We start from the raw sequence: 22055 nt of genomic DNA, 5'->3' as shown, positions 1-22055 counted from the left end.
AACCGCAGAAATTAGACAGGAGCTGGATTCCACCCAAGCAAGTATCAGAGATACTTCTTTCATAGCTTGGGGACTGTGAGTCCCACCCTGATGATTGACATATGCCACAGCTGTGATATTGTATGTCTGAAAACAAATGAACGGTTCTCTCTTCAACAGAGGCCAAACCTGAAGAGCCCTGAAAATTGCACGGAGTTCTAAAATATTGATTGGTAACCTCGCCTCTTGAGACTTCCAAACCCCTTGTGCTGTCAGAGATCCCCAGACAGCTCCCCAACCTGAAAGATTTGCATCTGTTGTGATCACAGTCAAGTCCAGGTTGGACGAACAAAAGAGGCCACTTGAACTATACGATGGTGATCTAACCACCAAATCAGAGAGAGTTGAACATTGGGATTTAAAGGATATTAATTGTCCTATTCGATACCCTTGAGAGACAATGCTCTGAATCCATTGATTTTGGACAGATTTTATCCAAAAATCCTTGAAAAACCTTAATCTGCCCCCTACCAGCTGAGCTGGAATGAGGGCCGCACCTTCATGCAGACTTAGGGGCTGACTTTGGTTTTCTAAATGGCTTGGATTTATTCCAATTTGAGGAAGGCTTCCAATTGGAAGCAGATTCCTTGGGAGGAGGATTGAGTTTTTGTTCCTTATTCTGAGGAAAGGAACAAAAATGGTTAGAAGCCTTAGATTTAACCTTAGGTTTTTTATCCTGAGGCAGAAAAACTCCTTTTCCTCCAGTGATAGTTGAAATAATAGAATCCAACTGAGAACCAAATAAATTATTACCTTGGAAAGAAAGAGATAGTAATCTAGATTTAGATGTCATATCAGCATTCCAAGATTTAAGCCACAAAGCTCTTCTAGCTAATACAGCTAAAGACATGGATCTAACATCAATTATATGATAATATAAAAAATGGCATCACAAATAAAATGATTAGCATGTTGCAGTAAGCGAGTAATGCTAGATATGTCAGGATCCAATTCTCGTTGCGCTAAATTCTCCAACCAAAACGTTGAGGCAGCCACAACATCAGCCAAAGAAATAGCAGGTCTGAGAAGATGACCTGAATATAAATAGGCCTTCCTTAGATAAGATTCAAGCTTCCCATCTAAAGGATCCTTAAAGGAAGTACTATCTTCCATAGGAATAGTGGTACGTTTAGCAAGAGTAGAAATAGCCCCATCAACTTTGGGGATTTTTTCCCAAAACTCTAAAGATTTTGCTGGTAAAGGATACAATCTTTTAAACCTTGAAGAAGGAATACAAGAAGTACCTGGCTTATTCCATTCCCTAGAAATCATATCAGAAATAGCCTCAGGAATAGGAAAAACCCCTGGGGAAACCACAGGAGGTTTAAAAACAGCATTTAAACGTTTATTAGACTGAACGTCAATAGGACTGGTTACCTCAATATCCAAAGTAATTAACACTTCTTTTAATAAAGAACGCATATACTCTATTTTAAATAAATAAGTAGATTTGTCAGTGTCAATGTCTGAGGAAGGATCTTCTGTATCAGATAGATCCTCATCAGAAGAGGATAAATTATTATGTTGTTGGTCATTTGAAATTTCATCAGCTAAATGTGAAGTTTTAAAAGACCTTTTACGTTTATTAGAAGGTGGAAATGCAGACAAAGCCTTCAAAATAGAATCAGAAACAAATTCTTTAAAATTTACAGGTATATCATGCACATTAGAAGTTGAAAGAACTGCAACTGGCAATGTACTATTACTGATGGAAACACTATCTGCATGTAAAAGTTTATCATGACAACTATTACAAATGACATTTGGTGAAATAATTTCTACACTTTTACAACAAATGCACTTAGCTTTGGTAGAACCGATGTCAGGCAGCAATGTTCCAGCAGAAACTTCTGAGACAGGATCAGATTGGGACATCTTGCTCAATGTAAGAGAAAAAAACAACATATACAGCAAAATTAACTATTTCCTTATATGACAGTTCCAGGAATGGGAAAAAATGCAAAAGCATAGGCCTCTGATAGAGAAAAAAGCAAGAGGCAAACATCAATGGGATATTGAAATAATGAAAAAAATGACACACTTGCGTCACTAATGACGCCGCCATGTGAAAGGTCTCGGCGTCATGTATGACGCCGGAAATTACGAAGTTGCGTCATAAACGTATTTTTTCGCGCCAAAAATTTTTTTGCGCCAAGAATGACGCAATAAAGTTTAGCATTTGACGCACCCGCGGGCCTAATACCCGCAATAGCAAGAAGTAGTCAATTGAAAAAAAGACTAAACCCCTGGTAAGAAAAACATTTCTTAAAATGTTTAAATTCCCCAAATATGAAACTGACAGTCTGCAGAAGGAAATACATGAACCTGACTCAAGGCAAATATAAGTACAATACATATATTTAGAACTTTATATAAATGCATAAAGTGCCAAACCATAGCTGGGGTGTCTTAAGTAATAAAAAACATACTTACCAAAAGACACCCATCCACATATAGCAGATAGCCAAACCAGTACTAAAACAGTTATTAGTAGAGGTAATGGTATATCGTCGATCTGAAAAAGGAGGTAGGAGATGAATCTCTACGGCCGATAACAGAGAACCTTCAAATAAGTGATACTCCCTTCACATCCCTCTGACATTCGCTGTACTCTGAGAGGAATCGGGCTTCAACAATGCTGAGAAGCGCATATCAACGTAGAAATCTTAGCACAAACTTACTTCACCACCTCCATAGGAGGCAAAGTTTGTAAAACTGAATTGTGGGTGTGGTGAGGGGTGTATTTATAGGCATTTTGAGGTTTGGGAAACTTTGCCCCTCCTGGTAGGATTGTATATCCCATATGTCACTAGCTCATGGACTCTTGCCAATTACATGAAAGAAATGCCTTTTATTTTAGTACTGCCAGTACTTAAAGGGACAGTCAAGTTAAAAAAAACCTCATGATTTAAATAGGGCATGTCATTTTAAACAACTTTCCTATTTACTTTTATCACTAATTATGCTTTATTCTCTTGGTATTCTTAGTTGAAAGATAAACCTAGGAGGTTCATATGCTAATTTCTTAGACCTTGAAGGCTGCCTCTAATCTGAAAGCATTTTGAGAGTTTTTCACCACTAGAGGGTGTTAGTTCATGTGTTTCATATAGATAAGATTGAGCTCATGCATTTGAAGCTCCTAGGAGTGAGCACTGATTGACTAAAATGCAAGTCTGTAAAAAAAAAACTGAAATAAGGGGACAGTTTGCAGACCCATAGATACAAGGTAATTACAGAGGTAAAATGTGTATTATAACTGTGTTTATGTAAAACTGGGGAATGGGTAATAAAGGGATTATCTACCTTTTTTAAACAACAAAAATTCTGGTGTTGACTGTCCCTTTAAGATGGTGGTGACAATTGTTAGGTGGGCGAGGGAAGAGAGCTGTTTGAGGGGGGGCAGGGAGGGATCAGGGGGTGGGCTGATCTCTATACTAAAGCTAAAATTAACCCTACAAGCTACCTGATTAACCCCTTAACTGCTGGGCATAATACAAGTGTGGTGCACAGCAGCATTTAGCGCCCTTCTAATTACTAAAAAGCAATGCCAAATAGCATATATATATATATATATATATATATGCTATTTCTGAACAAAGGGGATCCCAGAAAAGAATTTACAACGATTTGTGCCATAATTGCACAACCTGTATGTAAATAATTTCAGTTAGTGAAAAAGTTAATGATTTTTTTTTTTAATTTGATTGTATTTGGCGGTGAAATGGTGGCATGAAATATATCAGAATGGGCCTAGATCAATACTTTGGGTTGTCTACCAAAAAAAAATATATACATGTAAAGGATTATTCAGGGATTCCTGAAAGATATTAGTGTTACAATGTAACTATCGCTAATTTTGAAAAGAAAATGGTTTGGAAATAGCCAAGTGCTACTTGTACTTATTGCCCTATAACTTGCAAAAAAAAAACAAAGAACATGTAAACATTGGGTATTTCTAAACTCAGGACAAAAATTTAGAAACTATTTAGCATGGGTGTTTTTCGGTGGTTGTAGATGTGTAACAGATTTTGGGGGTCAAAGTTAGAAAAAACATAATTTATGTAAGAACTTACCTGATAAATTCATTTCTTTCATATTAGCAAGAGTCCATGAGCTAGTGACGTATGGGATATACATTCCTACCAGGAGGGGCAAAGTTTCCCAAACCTCAAAATGCCTATAAATACACCCCTCACCACACCCACAATTCAGTTTAACGAATAGCCAAGAAGTGGGGTGATAAAAAAGTGCGAAAGCATATAAAATAAGGAATTGGAATAATTGTGCTTTATACAAAATCATAACCACCAAAAAAAGGGCGGGCCTCATGGACTCTTGCTAATATGAAAGAAATGAATTTATCAGGTAAGTTCTTACATAAATTATGTTTTCTTTCATGTAATTAGCAAGAGTCCATGAGCTAGTGACGTATGGGATAATGATTACCCAAGATGTGGATCTTTCCACACAAGAGTCACTAGAGAGGGAGGGATAAAATAAAGACAGCCAATTCCTTCTGAAAATAATCCACACCCAAAATAAAGTTTAACGAAAAACATAAGCAGAAGATTCAAACTGAAACCGCTGCCTGAAGTACTTTTCTACCAAAAACTGCTTCAGAAGAAGAAAATACATCAAAATGGTAGAATTTAGTAAAAGTATGCAAAGAGGACCAAGTTGCTGCTTTGCAAATCTGATCAACCGAAGCTTCATTCCTAAATGCCCAGGAAGTAGAAACTGACCTAGTAGAATGAGCTGTAATTCTCTGAGGCGGAGTTTTACCCGACTCAACATAGGCAAGATGAATTAAAGATTTCAACCAAGATGCCAAAGAAATGGCAGAAGCTTTCTGGCCTTTTCTAGAACCGGAAAAGATAACAAATAGACTAGAAGTCTTTCTGAAAGATTTAGTAGCTTCAACATAATATTTCAAAGCTCTAACAACATCCAAAGAATGCAACGATTTCTCCTTAGAATTCTTAGGATTAGGACATAATGAAGGAACCACAATTTCTCTACTAATGTTGTTGGAATTCACAACTTTAGGTAAAAATTCAAAAGAAGTTCGCAACACCGCCTTATCCTGATGAAAAATCAGAAAAGGAGACTCACAAGAAAGAGCAGATAATTCAGAAACTCTTCTGGCAGAAGAGATGGCCAAAAGGAACAAAACTTTCCAAGAAAGTAATTTAATGTCCAATGAATGCATAGGTTCAAACGGAGGAGCTTGAAGAGCCCCCAGAACCAAATTCAAATTCCAAGGAGGAGAAATTGACTTAATGACAGGTTTTATACGAACCAAAGCTTGTACAAAACAATGAATATCAGGAAGAATAGCAATCTTTCTGTGAAAAAGAACAGAAAGAGCAGAGATTTGTCCTTTCAAGGAACTTGCGGACAAACCTTTATCTAAACCATCCTGAAGAAACTGTAAAATTCTCGGAATTCTAAAAGAATGCCAAGAAAAATGATGAGAAATACACCAAGAAATATAAGTCTTCCAGACTCTATAATATATCTCTCTAGATACAGATTTACGAGCCTGTAACATAGTATTAATCACAGCGTCAGAGAAACCTCTTTGACGAAGAATCAAGCGTTCAATCTCCATACCTTTAAATTTAAGGATTTCAGATCCTGATGGAAAAAAGGACCTTGTGACAGAAGGTCTGGTCTTAACGGAAGAGTCCACGGTTGGCAAGAGGCCATCCGGACAAGATCCGCATACCAAAACCTGTGAGGCCATGCCGGAGCTACCAGCAGAACAAACGAGCATTCCTTCAGAATCTTGGAGATTACTCTTGGAAGAAGAACTAGAGGCGGAAAGATATAGGCAGGATGATACTTCCAAGGAAGTGATAATGCATCCACTGCCTCCGCCTGAGGATCCCGGGATCTGGACAGATACCTGGGAAGTTTCTTGTTTAGATGGGACGCCATCAAATCTATTTCTGGAAGTTCCCACATTTGAACGATCTGAAGAAACACCTCTGGGTGAAGAGACCATTCGCCCGGATGCAACGTCTGGCGACTGAGATAATCCGCTTCCCAATTGTCTACACCTGGGATATGAACCGCAGAGATTAGACAGGAGCTGGATTCCGCCCAAACCAAAATTCGAGATACTTCTTTCATAGCCAGAGGACTGTGAGTTCCTCCTTGATGATTGATGTATGCCACAGTTGTGACATTGTCGGTCTGAAAACAAATGAACGATTCTCTCTTCAGAAGAGGCCAAAACTGAAGAGCTCTGAAAATTGCACGGAGTTCCAAAATATTGATCGGTAATCTCACCTCCTGAGATTCCCAAACTCCTTGTGCCGTCAGAGATCCCCACACAGCTCCCCAACCTGTGAGACTTGCATCTGTTGAAATTACAGTCCAGGTCGGAAGCACAAAAGAAGCCCCCTGAATTAAACGATGGTGATCTGTCCACCACGTTAGAGAGTGTCGAACAATCGGTTTTAAAGATATTAATTGAGATATCTTTGTGTAATCCTTGCACCATTGATTCAGCATACAAAGCTGAAGAGGTCGCATGTGAAAACGAGCAAAGGGGATCGCGTCCGATGCAGCAGTCATAAGACCTAGAATTTCCATGCATAAGGCTACCGAAGGGAATGATTGTGACTGAAGGTTTCGACAAGCTGCCATCAGTTTTAGACGCCTCTTGTCTGTTAAAGACAGAGTCATGGACACTGAATCTATTTGGAAACCCAGAAAGGTTACCCTTGTCTGAGGAATCAATGAACTTTTTGGTAAATTGATCCTCCAACCATGATCTTGAAGAAACAACACAAGTCGAGTCGTATGAAATTCTGCTAAATGTAAAGACTGAGCAAGTACCAAGATATCGTCCAAATAAGGAAATACCACAATACCCTGTTCTCTGATTACAGACAGAAGGGCACCGAGAACCTTTGTAAAAATTCTTGGAGCTGTAGCAAGGCCAAACGGCAGAGCCACAAACTGGTAATGCTTGTCCAGAAAAGAGAATCTCAGGAACCGATAATGATCCGGATGAATCGGAATATGCAGATATGCATCCTGTAAATCTATTGTGGACATATAATTCCCTTGCTGAACAAAAGGCAAGATAGTCCTTACAGTTACCATCTTGAACGTTGGTATCCTTACATAACGATTCAATATTTTTAGATCCAGAACTGGTCTGAAGGAATTCTCCTTCTTTGGTACAATGAAGAGATTTGAATAAAACCCCATCCCCTGTTCCTGAACTGGAACTGGCATAATTACTCCAGTCAACTCTAGATCTGAAACACAATTCAGAAATGCTTGAGCTTTTACTGGATTTACTGGGACACGGGAAAGAAAAAATCTCTTTGCAGGAGGTCTCATCTTGAAACCAATTCTGTACCCTTCTGAAACAATGTTCTGAATCCAAAGATTGTGAACAGAATTGATCCAAATTTCTTTGAAAAAACGTAACCTGCCCCCTACCAGCTGAGCTGGAATGAGGGCCGCACCTTCATGTGGACTTAGAAGCAGGCTTTGCCTTTCTGGCTGGCTTGGATTTATTCCAGATTGGAGATGGTTTCCAAACTGAAACTGCTCCTGAGGATGAAGGATCAGGTTTTTGTTCTTTGTTGAAACGAAAGGAACGAAAACGATTATTAGCTCTGTTTTTACCCTTAGATTTTTTATCCTGTGGTAAAAAGGTTCCTTTCCCACCAGTAACAGTTGAAATAATAGAATCCAACTGAGAACCAAATAATTTGTTACCCTGGAAAGAAATGGAAAGTAGAGTTGATTTAGAAGCCATATCAGCATTCCAAGTCTTAAGCCATAAAGCTCTTCTAGCTAAAATAGCTAGAGACATAAACCTGACATCAACTCTGATAATATCAAAGATGGCATCACAGATAAAATTATTAGCATGCTGAAGAAGAAGAATAATATCATGAGAATCATGATGTGTTACTTGTTGCGCTAAGGTTTCCAACCAAAAAGTTGAAGCTGCAGCAACATCAGCCAAAGATATAGCAGGTCTAAGAAGATTACCTGAACACAGATAAGCTTTTCTTAGAAAGGATTCAATTTTCCTATCTAAAGGATCCTTAAACGAAGTACCATCTGACGTAGGAATAGTAGTACGTTTAGCAAGGGTAGAAATAGCCCCATCAACTTTAGGGATTTTGTCCCAAAATTCTAATCTGTCAGACGGCACAGGATATAATTGCTTAAAACGTTTAGAAGGAGTAAATGAATTACCCAATTTATCCCATTCTTTGGAAATTACTGCAGAAATAGCATTAGGAACAGGAAAAACTTCTGGAATAACCACAGGAGATTTAAATACCTTATCCAAACGTTTAGAATTAGTATCAAGAGGACCAGAATCCTCTATTTCTAAAGCAATTAGAACTTCTTTAAGTAAAGAACGAATAAATTCCATTTTAAATAAATATGAAGATTTATCAGCATCAACCTCTGAGACAGAATCCTCTGAACCAGAAGAGTCATCAGAATCAGAATGATGATGTTCATTTAAAAATTCATCTGTAGGGAGAGAAGTTTTAAAAGATTTTTTACGTTTACTAGAAGGAGAAATAACAGACATAGCCTTCTTTATGGATTCAGAAACAAAATCTCTTATGTTATCAGGAACATTCTGCACCTTAGATGTTGAAGGAACTGCAACAGGCAATGGTACTTTACTAAAGGAAATATTATCTGCTTTAACAAGTTTGTCATGACAATCAATACAAACAACAGCTGGAGGAATAGCTACCAAAAGTTTACAGCAGATACACTTAGCTTTGGTAGATCCAGCACTAGACAGCGATTTTCCTGTAGTATCTTCTGACTCAGATGCAACGTGAGACATCTTGCAATATGTAAGAGAAAAAACAACAACATATAAAGCAAAATTGATCAAATTCCTTAAATGACAGTTTCAGGAATGGGAAAAAATGCCAAAGAACAAGCTTCTAGCAACCAGAAGCAATGAAAAATGAGACTTAAATAATGTGGAGACAAAAGCGACGCCCATATTTTTTAGCGCCAAATAAGACGCCCACATTATTTGGCGCCTAAATGCTTTTTGGCGCCAAAAATGACGCCACATCCGGAACGCCGACATTTTTGGCGCAAAATAACGTCAAAAAATGACGCAACTTCCGGCGACACGTATGACGCCGGAAACGGAAAAGAATTTTTGCGCCAAAAAAAGTCCGCGCCAAAAATGACGCAATAAAATGAAGCATTTTCAGCCCCCGCGAGCCTAACAGCCCACAGGGAAAAAAGTCAAATTTTTGAAGGTAAGAAAAAATGATTAAATCAAATGCATTATCCCAAATATGAAACAGACTGTCTGAAAAATAAGGAAAGTTGAACATTCTGAGTCAAGGCAAATAAATGTTTGAATACATATATTTAGAACTTTATAAACAAAGTGCCCAACCATAGCTTAGAGTGTCACAGAAAATAAGATTTACTTACCCCAGGACACTCATCTACATGTTTGTAGAAAGCCAAACCAGTACTGAAACGAGAATCAGCAGAGGTAATGGTATATATAAGAGTATATCGTCGATCTGAAAAGGGAGGTAAGAGATGAATCTCTACGACCGATAACAGAGAACCTATGAAATAGACCCCGTAGAAGGAGATCACTGCATTCAAATAGGCAATACTCTCCTCACATCGCTCTGACATTCACTGCACGCTGAGAGGAAAACCGGGCTCCAACTTGCTGCGGAGCGCATATCAACGTAGAATCTAGCACAAACTTACTTCACCACCTCCATCGGAGGCAAAGTTTGTAAAACTGAATTGTGGGTGTAGTGAGGGGTGTATTTATAGGCATTTTGAGGTTTGGGAAACTTTGCCCCTCCTGGTAGGAATGTATATCCCATACGTCACTAGCTCATGGACTCTTGCTAATTACATGAAAGAAAGTGTGTTTTATTCTATTATATTTTATAAAAAAAATTATAGTAAATTATATGATATGCTGAAAATAAGGGTATCTTTAGAATACCATTTAATGGTGAGAAAAACAGTATATAATGTGTGGGTACAGTAAATAAGAGGAAAATTAAAGCTAAACACAAATATCGCAAAATTATAAAAATAGCCCTGGTTCTTAACCCTTTAACTTTTTTTTTCCAGGCCCTCAAGACTTACACTGTTGGAAGGGTTAGCCGATTACCTTTCCAATGGTGGGTCTTGGGGGTCTGTAGCTGCTAAGATGCCTGAAATACAGGCTTCTAAGCAGTATGCCCCTTGCTCCTATACTTAACATTGTTAAGTATAAATAAAGTTGCACAGTGACGTCATCGCGTTATTGCGCGTGACGTCACCACGCAAAACGGGAAGCCCCGGCGATGCCTGTCACTCTGCAGGCACGATCGCCAGGGTAGGAGCGGGTGGGAGCCCCCAGAGCTCCCTCAAGTTGGGAGAGTGCTAGTGACGGCTCTGAGCCGTCATTAGCACCAGAGTGGGAAACTCTGTGACGGCTCAGAGCCGACATTAGCACTCAAAGGGTTAAGGGTAAGAAAATTTAAAAATGGTCTGGCCACTAAGGGGTTAAAATTGCATGCTCTATCTAAATCATGAAAGTTTAATTTTGACTAGACTTTTCTTTTAACACAGCAGTGACCAATGCAAGTGATGCCCTAGAACACTCAATTTAAATAGCATATGATTACTCTTATTGATGCAAGAACTAATTGCTATTTTTATAATATAAAGAACAGGAAATATGTGAGTACAATGCACCTATAAAAGCAGAAAAGGTGTAGAAATTGTGAGTAAGCACGTACCGTCATGCGTCATTTTGTAAGCTGGCGTGTTGGTTTTATGAAGAAGTTTCATATTGTTCCAGATTGCGATTGCTTGAAGCTTTGCAAACTAAATAAATAAAAAGGATACAGTTAGGTAGGAAACCCTGAACACAATCTAAACAACACTAATCAAAATGTCACTGAACTGAAAGTTCATCTCATTTCCACAAGAGCAGAGGGTTAAGCCCTCAGCATTGAAATCGGGACATGATAAATCTTGCAGTTCATCTGAGAGGACTTTATTCGAAGTATAAAAAGTCCCTATTTTATTAATTCCCATTAAGCATTCCTTTTTAAATTGACTTTATTCTCTTGCTGTCATTTTGCAATATTCTCAGCAGTAATAATGCACTACAGGAAGCGAGCTGGCGACTGGTGGCTATACACATATGCCTCTTTACATTGGCTCACAAGATGTGTTCAGCTAGCTCTCAGTAGTTCATTGCTGCTCTTGAGCTGACCTTTTACTATGTGTTTAATCCATTTGCAGCAGTTAAATACAGTTATATTGATATACTTTTTACCTCTGTAATTACATCATATCTAAGCCTCTGCAGACTGACCCCTTACCACAGATATTTTGACAGACTTGCATTTTAGATAATCAGTGCGCTCTCATAAATAACTCCAAGGCGTGAGTACTATGTTATCTATATGGCAAACATGAACTAACGCCCTCTAGCTGTGAAAAACTGTGAAATGCACTAAGATAAGAGGCAGCCTTCAAGGGTTAAGAAATTAGCATATGAGATAGATTTCAACTAAGAATACGAAGAGAACAAAGCAAATTTGATGATATAAGTAAATTGAAAAGTTGTTTCAAATTAAATGTCCTATCTGAATCATGAATGTTTCATTTTGACTTGACTGTCCCTTTAACATCGGATGAGCAATGCGCTACTTACCCTGGGCTGAATACAATGAACAAATTTCAGCTACACATATGTGCTGCTCTGATTGGCTCAGCGTGTATGTTCCAGGCCAATAGCGCATTACCTGTGTGGTGAGGATTTTAACAGTGTGTTTAAAGGGACATTAAACTGCTGGTACAACCCATATTAACATAGTTGATACTAACTATTCTGTTTTTCCTCCTGTGCTTGAAGCGGTTTCCTTATTTTAAACTTCTTGCAAGTGCGGTTTAGTAAAGTTCCACCACTTCACACTGGGCACCACCAGAATATTTATTGTTTTAAAAAGATAGATAATCCCTTTATTACCTATTCCCCAGTTTTGCACAGTTATATAAATACACTTTTTACCTCTGTAATTACCTTGTATCTAAGCCTCTGAAAAACTGCCCCTTATTTCAGTTCTTTTGACAGACTTGCATTTTAGCCAATCAGTGCAGGCTCCTAGGAACTCCACGTGCGCGACCACAGTGTTATCTATATGAAACACATGAACTAACACCCTCTAGTGGTGAAAAACTGTCAAAATGCCATGAGCTAAGAGGCGGCTTTCAAGGGCTTAGAAATTAGCATATGAACCTCCTAGGTTTAGCTTTCAACTAAGAATTCCAAGAGAACAAAGCAAAATTGGTGATAGAAGTAAATTGGAAAATTGTTTAAAATGACATGCCCATCTGAATAATGAAAGTTTATTTTGGACTAGACTGTCCCTTTAAGTATTCCCACAACCAAAATAGAAGTGGCCAGTAAGAAGATTTAAAGGGATACTAAACCCAATTTTTTTTTATTTGAGGATTCAGATAGAACATGCAATTTTAATCAACTTTCTTATTTACTCCTTTTATCATTTTTCTTCATTCTCTTGGCATCTTTATTTGAAAAGCAGAAATGAAAGCTTAGGAGCCGGCCCATTTTAGGTTCAGCACATGGGTACCGCTTGTTGATTGGTGGATAAATGTAGCTAACAATCATCAATAGCTATCCAGGGTGCTAAAACAAAAATGGGCTGGCTCCTAAGCTTTCATTCCTGCTTTTTCTAATAAAGATACCAAGAGAACAAAGAAAAATTGATTAAAGGAGTAAATAAGAAAGTTGATTAAAAGGTCCATGCTCTATCTGAATCATAAAAGAAACAACTTGGGTTTAGTATCCGTTTAAAGGGACAGTTCACTGTAAAATAGTTTTTCCCTGAATGTGTCCCCCAGCTGCAGCGTATAAAATGTATGAGAAATTGCACATTTATACTTCTTTTTGCAAAATAAATAGCTGGATTTGCTATTTGAAACCATAGCCCATCAAAAAAGGCTAAGCTTGCAGTGTGATCAGATCTCATTTTACCACTCAAATGCTGCCCTTTCTTATCTCTGTACAATACTTAGAAAGAACAATTGAAAATGAACATTTTACAGCTTTCTCTCTTCCACCTCCCACTGTGAATGTAATTACTTCTGCTGGCAGCGTTTACATAGTTTCTCAATAATCTAAAAATGAACACATAGGAAAAGGGCGCCTCCTAGTGCAGATCAATAGCAACCACGACCCAATGTACTCCCAATAGAAAGGGTACTCACACTTTGAGAAGCACTTGACAGTGCTAATAATGCCTACTGGACTATTAAAGTGGCCCAGCTCACTCCACTTCCAGCAAACTGTTAGCTCCAAATAATAGTGGATTGTGAATGAAAAAAAGACTCCAAAAGTGCTTGAAATATAATAAAAAATATGTATTTGTATTTATATTTAAAAACATATAATAATACATATGAAACAAAGATAAAAACCAATGGCACCAAGTTGCAACGCGTTTCTTGGCAACCTCTGCGCCATTTTCTCAGGCATAAAGTGTTCACAGCACTAGGAGTCTTATTTAAACAGAGCTACCAATCAGGGAAGAGTGAAAACCCAAATACACAGGTGTCATCTTAATTAACACTTGTCATAATGATAATTGTAATCGCAGCATATTAAACATCTTGTTTCAAAATTCAGCATCTCATGTTAAATAAACATATGGTATAGTCAAAAAATAAGCAAAAAAAATCTGTATGCAGTACAATAAGCATCAAATCGATCAAACATGTTACCTACAATAACATCGCCTGTAAGATGTATACAGTCCTTCGTTGTTGAAATATACTTTCCCAAATACAGGTAGCCCTCAGTTTACATCGGGGTTAGGTTCCAGAAGCAATGGTTGTAAATCGAAACCGTTGTAAATTGAAACCCAGTTTATAATGTAAGTCAATGGGAAGTGAGGGAGTTAGGTTCCAGGCCCCACTCAAAATTGTCATAAGTAACACCTAAACATTATTTTTAAAGCTTTGAAATAAAGACTTTAAATGCTAAACAGCATTATAAACCTAATAAAATAATCACACAACACAGACTTTACTTGCATTTTTCTGCAAACCGTTCTTTCTATGCATTTCAATCTGGACTGATTTATAGACAGGAAGATCTTGTTCCTTTGAAAACTGCTCGATAGCTCAGGTCTAGTTACACAAATTACTTTCAGCTTGCTTGGCTAGCATATCTTTGCTGCAACACAAGCAGACAGATCCACCTACTGGCTATTTTAATCAATGCACTGCTTCTCAATGCTTTTCAATAGCAGTCACATGACTGAAAAAAAAGGTTGTTATTCTGAAACGGCTTAAATTGAACCGTTGTAAACCGAGGGCCACCTGTTTGCACAGGACAAAAATAAAGAAGTATGTGTGGTGTAACAATCTATACTACGTAACTGCAGGTACAATGTGGCTATTGCGGCCAATGTTTACAATTTTGCAAAAATGACGTATTATTGACCATCCAACATTAGAAATGTCAGTCCTATCATATCATACAAGAGGGTGCAGTCAAAATAGACCAATCGTGTCTCGCTCAAACTCAGAGTGTGTCTTGTAAGTCTAAGTGTGTTCAGGTCAGTGTGATTCCATATGAACACAAACGGTGCTATGTTTGAAATAAAATTTGAAAGGAAATGATCGTAATGATACATAATGCGAACTAGTAATATACTTAGGGCACATAAGGTAATTTTTAAAGGCCTGTAGTTCACTATTGGTATAGTGTTAAATTAAACTAAAAAATAATAATCCTAACATTCAAAAAAAGTGCATAGAAATGATAAAAGGGTATTACATTAAATATTCTCATTCCCTACAGGAAGTGGCAAAGAGAGCACACAGCAAAGCTGTCCATATAGCTCCCCCCTTAGCTCCACCCCCCAGTCATTCGACCAAAGGTTAGGAAGAAAAAGGAGAAACCATAGGGTGCAGTGGTGACTGTAGTTTAAACAAAAAAATTTATACCTGACTTAAATGCCAGGGCGGGCCGTGGACTGGATACACCGCAAGAGAAAGTAATTTATCAGGTAAGCATAAATTCTGTTTTCTCTTGCAAGGTGTATCCAGTCCACGGATTCATCCTTTACTTGTGGGATACCAATACCAAAGCTTTAGGACACGGATGAAGGGAGGGAACAAGACAGGTACCTTAAACGGAGGGCACCACTGCTTGCAAAACCTTTCTCCCAAAAATAGCCTCAGAAGAAGCAAAAGTATTGAATTTGGCAAATTTGGCAAAAGTATGCAGTGAAGACCAAGTCGCTGCCTTACAAATCTGCTCAACAGAAGCCTCATTTTTGAAAGCCCATGTGGAAGCCACTGCTCTGGTAGAATGAGCAGTAATTCTTTCAGGAGGCTGCTGGCCAGCAGTCTCATAGGCCAAACGGATGATGCTTTTCTGCCAAAAGGAAAGAGAGGTAGCAGTCGCTTTCTGACCTCTCCTCTTACCAGAATAGATAACAAACAAGGAAGATGTTTGTCTAAAATCCTTAGTTGCTTGTAAATAGAACTTTAAAGCACAAACTACATCAAGATTGTGTAAAAGACGTTCCTTCTTCGAAGATGGATTAGGACACAGAGAAGGAACAACTATTTCCTGGTTAATATTCTTGTTAGAAACAACTTTAGGAAGAAAACCAGGCTTGGTACGCAAAACTACCTTATCGGCGTGGAACACCAGGTAAGGTGAATCACACTGTAAGGCAGATAATTCTGAAACTCTTCGAGCAGAAGAGATAGCTACTAAAAACAAAATTTCCAAGATAACAACTTAATATCTATGGAATGTAAAGGTTCAAACGGAACCCCTTGAAGAACTGAAAGAACTAGATTTAGACTCCATGGCGGAGCCACAGGTTTATAGACAGGCTTGATTCTGACTAAAGCCTGAGCAAACGCTTGAACGTCTGGTACCCCTGCCAGACGCTTGTGTAAAAGAATAGACAGAGCAGATATTTGTCCTTTTAAGGAACTAGCTGACAATCCTTTCTCCAATCCTTCTTGGAGAAAGACAATATCCTGGGAATCCTAATCTTACTCCATGAGTAACCCTTGGATTCACACCAACAAAGATATTTCCGCGTGACAGGCTTTCTAGCCTGAATCAGAGTATCTATAATTGACTCAGAGAAACCACGCTTTGATAGAATTAAGCGTTCAATCTCCAAGCAGTCAGACGTAGAGAAACTAGATTTGGATGCTTGAACGGACCCTGTATTAGAAGATCCTGCCTCAATGGCAGTGTCCATGGTGGGACAGATTACATGTCCACTAGGTCTACATACCAAGTCCTGCATGGCCACGCAGGCACTATCAGAATCACCGAAGCCTTCTCCTGCTTGATTCTGGCGACCAGACGAGGGAGGAGAGGAAACGGTGGAAAAACATAAGCCAGATTGAAGGACCAAGGCGCTGCTAGAGCATCTATCAATACCGCCCGGGACCTGGACCCGTAGAGAGAAAGTTTGGCGTTCTAACGGGACACCATCAGATCCAACTCTGGAGTGCCCCATAGCTGAGTCAGCTGGGCAAATACCTCCGGGTGGAGTTCCCACTCCCCCGGGTGAAAAGTCTGACGACTTAGAAAATCCGCCTCCCAGTTGTCTACTCCTGGGATGTGAATTGCTGAGAGATGGCAGGAGTGATCCTCCGCCCACCTGATTATTTTGGTTACCTCCGTCATTGCTAGGGAACTCTTTGTTCCCCCCTGATGATTGACGTAAGCTACAGTCGTGATGTTGTCCGACTGAAATCTGATAAATTTGTCCGCCGTTAGTTGAGGCCATGCCTGAAGAGCGTTGAATATCGCCCTCAGTTCCAGAATGTTTATCGGGAGAAGAGTTTCTTCCCGAGACCATAAGCCCTGAGCTTTCCGGAAGTCCCAGACCGCACCCCAGCCTAACAGACTGGCATCGGTCGTTACAATGATCCACTCTGGTCTGCGGAAACATATTCCCTGAGACAGGTGGTCCTGAGACAACCACCAGAGAAGAGAATCTCTGGTCTCCTGGTTCAGCTGAATTTGAGGAGACAAATCTGCATAATCCCCATTCCACTGTTTGAGCATGCATAGTTGCAGTGGTCTGAGATGGATCCGAGCAAAAGGGACTATGTCCATTGCCGCTACCATTAGTCTGATTGTCTCCATGCACTGAGCTACAGATGGCCGAGGAATGGAATGAAAAGCTCGGCAAGTATTTAACAGCTTTAACTTTCTGACCTCCGTCAGAAATATTTTAATTTCTACCGAGTCTATCAGGGTTCCTAGGAATGGAACTCTTGTAAGAGGGGAAAGAGAACTCTTTTCTTTGTTCACTTTCCACCCGTGAGACCTTAAAAAGGCCAATACGATCTCCGTGTGAGACTTGGTTCTTTGGAAAGTCGACGCTTGAATTAAGATGTCTTCTAAGTAAGGCGTCAGTGCTATGCCCCGCGGTCTTAGTACCGCCAGGAGGGACCCTAGCACCTTTGTGAAAATTCTGGGAGCAGTGGCCAACCCGAAAGGAAGAGCCACAAACTGATAATGCTTGTCCAGAAAGGCGAACCTGAGAAACTGGTGATGATCTTTGCGGATAGGAATATGCAGGTACGCATCCTTTAGATCCACGATAGTCATATATTGACCCTCCTGGATCATTGGTAAGATTGTCCGAATGGTCTCCATCTTGAACGATGGAACTCTGAGGAATTTGTTTAGAATTTTGAGATCCAGGATTGGTCTGAAAGTTCTTTTTTGGGAACCACAAACAGGTTTGAGTAAAACCCTAGCCCTTGTTCTGCAATTGGAACTGGGCGGATCACTCGCATTGTAAGTAGATCTTCTACAGAGCGTAAAAACGCCTTTTTCTTTGTCTGGTCTGTAGACAGACGAGAAATGTGGAACCTTCCCCTTGGAGGAGAGTCCTTGAATTCTAGAAGATATCCCTGGGTAACAATCTCTAATGCCCAGGGATCGTGAACATCTCTTGCCCAGGCCTGAGCGAAGAGAGAGAGTCTGCCCCCTACTAGATCCGGTCACGGATCGGGGGCTACCCCTTCATGCTGTCTTGGTAGCAGCTGCAGGCTTTTTGGCCTGTTTACCCTTGTTCCAGCCCTGGTAAGGCTTCCATGTTGCCTTGGGCTGTGAAGCATTACCCTCTTGCTTTGCCGCTGTAGAGGCTGAAGCGGGACCGCCCCTGAAGTTACGAAAGGAACGAAAGTTAGCTTTGTTTCTAGCCTTAAAGGGCTTGTCCTGGGGGAGAGCATGGCCCTTTCCCCCTGTGATATCTGAAATAATCTCTTTCAATTCTGGGCCGAAAAGGGTCTTTCCCTTGAAAGGGATATTTAATAATTTGGATTTTGACGACACATCGGCCGACCATGACTTGAGCCAAAGTGCTCTGCGCGCCATAATGGCGAAACCTGAATTTTTTCCGCTAACTTAGCTAACTGGAAAGCGGCATCTGTAATAAAAGAATTAGCCAGCTTTAGAGCCTTAATTCTATCCATAATCTCGTCATATGAGGTCTCCGTCTTGAGTGATTCCTCCAGCGCCTCAAACCAGAAAGCCGCTGCAGTAGTTACCGGAATAATGCAGGCAATAGGTTGGAGAAGGAAACCTTGTTGAACAAAAATTTTCTTAAGTAAACCTTCTAACTTTTTATCCATAGGATCTTTAAAAGCACAACTGTCTTCAATTGGTATAGTTGTGCGCTTGGCAAGTGAAGAAACAGCCCCCTCTACCTTAGGGACCGTCTGTCACGAGTCCCGCCTTGGGTCAGTTATGGGGAACATTTTCTTAAAAATAGGGGGGGGGGGGGAACAAAAGGGACGCCTGGTCTATCCCACTCCCTAGTAACAATATCCGCAACCCTTTTGGGGATCGGAAACGCATCAGTGTATACAGGGACCTCTAAGTACTTGTCCATTTTACACAATTTCTCTGGGACCACCATAGGGTCACAATCATCCAGAGTGGCTAATACCTCCCTGAGTAATACGCGGAGGTGTTCCAGTTTAAATTTAAACGCTAATGAATCTGACTCTGCCTGGCGAGCAATCTTTCCTGAGTCGGAAATTTCTCCCTCAGACATCAAATCCTTCACCCCCACATCGGAGTGTTGTGAGGGTACATCAGATAAGGCTACCAAAGCTTCAGACTGCTCATCATCTGTTCTTAAAACAGAGCTGTCACGCTTTGTAGGGAAAACTGGCAGTTTGGATAGAAAGGCCGCAAGGGAATTATCCCTGACTGTCGCTAGTTGTTGCAAAGTAATAGGGGCAGACGCACTAGAGGTACTAGGCATCGCTTGAGAGGGCGTAACTGGTTGTGACACATGGGGAGAGGTAGACGGACTATCCTCATTCTCCTCAGTCAGAAAATCATCTAGGGCCACACTTTTAAGTGCAACAATATGATCTTTAAAGTGTATAGACGTATTAGTGCAATTGGGACACATTCTGAGAGGGGGTTCCACCATGGCTTCTAAACACATTGAACAACATGTTTAACAGATTAGTAGTACACACAAGCAAGCTTGGAAAAAACTTTAATCAAATAAAAAACACAATTTGAAAAAACGTTACTGTGCCTTTAAGAAATAAAAAGAGCACACAATTTTACAAAACAGTGAAAAATGCACCAATCTTTTTGAAAATTTTACAGTATGTACCTAATGCTTAAATATTATTGCACCACAAGTTTCAGAACGATTAACCCCTTAATGCCCAAACCGGAGCAGCCTAAAGCCCACAACCGGTTAATGAACTACAGCACCTTGCCACAGCTTACAGCTGTGGCGCTACCTGCCCTTAGGGATCAGATTTGGGGGAATAAAGCTTCTTTTAGGCCCTCAATCAGCAGCTGGACCCTCCATGTGAAGCAGCATGAACAGACTTTAAATTCTAAATGCGCATCTGAGGCGCAAAATTAGGCCCCTCCCACTCCACTCCGGAGTTATGAGGCCTACAAAAATCACTTCTAAGTGACTAAATTTATGCCATGTGGATAATACCCCAGTAAAAACACCAATGTGCTTAAGAAAAGTGTCACCAACGAATATTTCTTAAATAAATAATCGATTGCCCTGTATAAGTGTCAACCAGCCTATTTAGCCCTGTTAAGTAAGCATGCAATTCTATACTAAGTCTCAGAACATAGCTTACCCTTCCCACATGGGGATCCTGTCAGTCTTCTAGCATTATCTCAGTCTTGTCTAGAAAAAATTGACAGAACATACCTCATTGCAGTCAAGCCTGCAAACTGTTCCCCCCAACTGAAGTTTTCTGGTACTCCTCAGTCCTGTGTGGGAACAGCAGTGGATTTTAGTTACAACATGCTAAAGTCATTTTCCTCTCAGCAGAATTCTTCATCACTTTTCTGCTAGAGAGTAAATAGTACAAACCGGTACCATTTAAAAAACATAATTTATGCTTACCTGATAAATTTATTTCTCTTGTAGTGTATGCAGTCCACGGGTCATCCATTACTTATGGGATATATTCCCTTCCCAACAGGAAGTTGCAAGAGGATCACCCAAAGCAGAGCTGCTATATAGCTCCTCCCCTCACATGTCATATCCAGTCATTCGACCGAAACAAGACAAGAAAGGAGAAACCATAGGGTGCAGTGGTGACTGGAGTTTTAATTAAAATTTAGATCTGCCTTAAAAAAGACAGGGCGGGCCGTGGACTAAATACACTACAAGAGAAATAAATTTATCAGGTAAGCATAAATTATGTTTTCTCTTGTTAAGTGTATTCAGTCCACGGGTCATCCATTACTTATGGGATACCAATACCAAAGCTAAAGTACACGGATGATGGGAGGGACAAGGCAGGAACTTAAACGGAAGGAACCACTGCCTGTAGAACCTTTCTCCCAAAAACAGCCTCCGAAGAAGCAAAAGTGTAAAATTTGTAAAATTTTGAAAAGGTGTGAAGCGAAGACCAAGTCGCAGCCTTGCAAATCTGTTCAACAGAGGCCTCATTCTTAAAGGCCCAGGTGGAAGCCACAGCTCTAGTGGAATGAGCTGTAATTCTTTCAGGGGGCTGCTGCTACGAAGCCAAAAGGAGAGAGAGGTTGCCGAAGCTTTTTGACCTCTCCTCTGTCCAGAGTAAACGACAAACAGGGAAGAAGTTTGACGAAAATCTTTAGTTGCCTGTAAATAGAATTTCAGGGCACGGACTACGTCCAGATTATGCAAAAGTCATTCCTTCTTTGAAGAAGGATTAGGACATAATGATGGAACAACAATCTCCTGATTGATATTCCTGTTAGAAACTACCTTAGGTAAAAACCCAGGTTTAGTACGCAGAACTACCTTGTGTGAATGGAAAATCAGATAAGGAGAATCACAATGTAAGGCGGATAACTCCGCGACTCTTCGAGCCGAGGAAATAGCCATCAAAAACAGAACTTTCCAAGATAAAAGTTTAATATCAATGGAATGAAGGGGTTCAAACGGAACTCCTTGAAGAACTTTAAGAACCAAGTTTAAGCTCCACGGAGGAGCAACAGTTTTAAACACAGGCTTAATCCTAGCCAAAGCCTGACAAAAAGCCTGGACGTCTGGAACTTCTGATAATGTTTTAGCCTGAGGAAACAGCTTGTTTTAGCTGAGAAACGCGTCGCTTTTTAATAAAGATTTTTACAGAAATACACTTGCTTTTTGGACACCCTTTTTTATCATTTGTATGCTGCTAACTCTCTGGCACCTGAGAGGTATCTTGTTTTCATCTGGAGGGATCAGTCTACTGGGCGACTGTTTGGTTCCAGTCTGCAGTTTATGCACCTGCTGGTGCTTTGAATCTTGTAAGTAAGATTGCTCAATCTACCACTCGCTTGTCTAAACGTTACTGGGCTATGGTTTGCATTTTTTGTGTTCATTCAGGAACCTGTTAATCACTACCATCAAGGACCACAATCTGACTCATGAAGTATACCAGTGAGCTGGACCACTGAGAGGCTC

General features: G+C 39.9%; 1 protein-coding gene across 4 annotated transcripts in view; it reads right to left on the bottom strand.

Moving 5' to 3' along the window:
- Positions 1–22055, bottom strand: part of FBH1 (F-box DNA helicase 1) — a 193164-nt gene that overhangs the window by 75428 nt on the left and 95681 nt on the right. For all 4 annotated transcript variants that reach the window (XM_053716416.1, XM_053716414.1, XM_053716415.1 and 1 more), the window contains one exon: positions 10827–10914. In XM_053716416.1, the coding sequence (XP_053572391.1) occupies positions 10827–10914 (88 nt within the window). The remainder of the gene's footprint in view (positions 1–10826; positions 10915–22055) is intronic.

Source organism: Bombina bombina, chromosome 6 (genome assembly GCF_027579735.1).
Source record: "Bombina bombina isolate aBomBom1 chromosome 6, aBomBom1.pri, whole genome shotgun sequence".
NCBI classification, from domain to species: domain Eukaryota; kingdom Metazoa; phylum Chordata; class Amphibia; order Anura; family Bombinatoridae; genus Bombina; species Bombina bombina.
The sequence above is the reverse complement of the archived record's forward strand: the minus strand, read 5'-3'. Positions and strand labels throughout refer to the sequence as shown.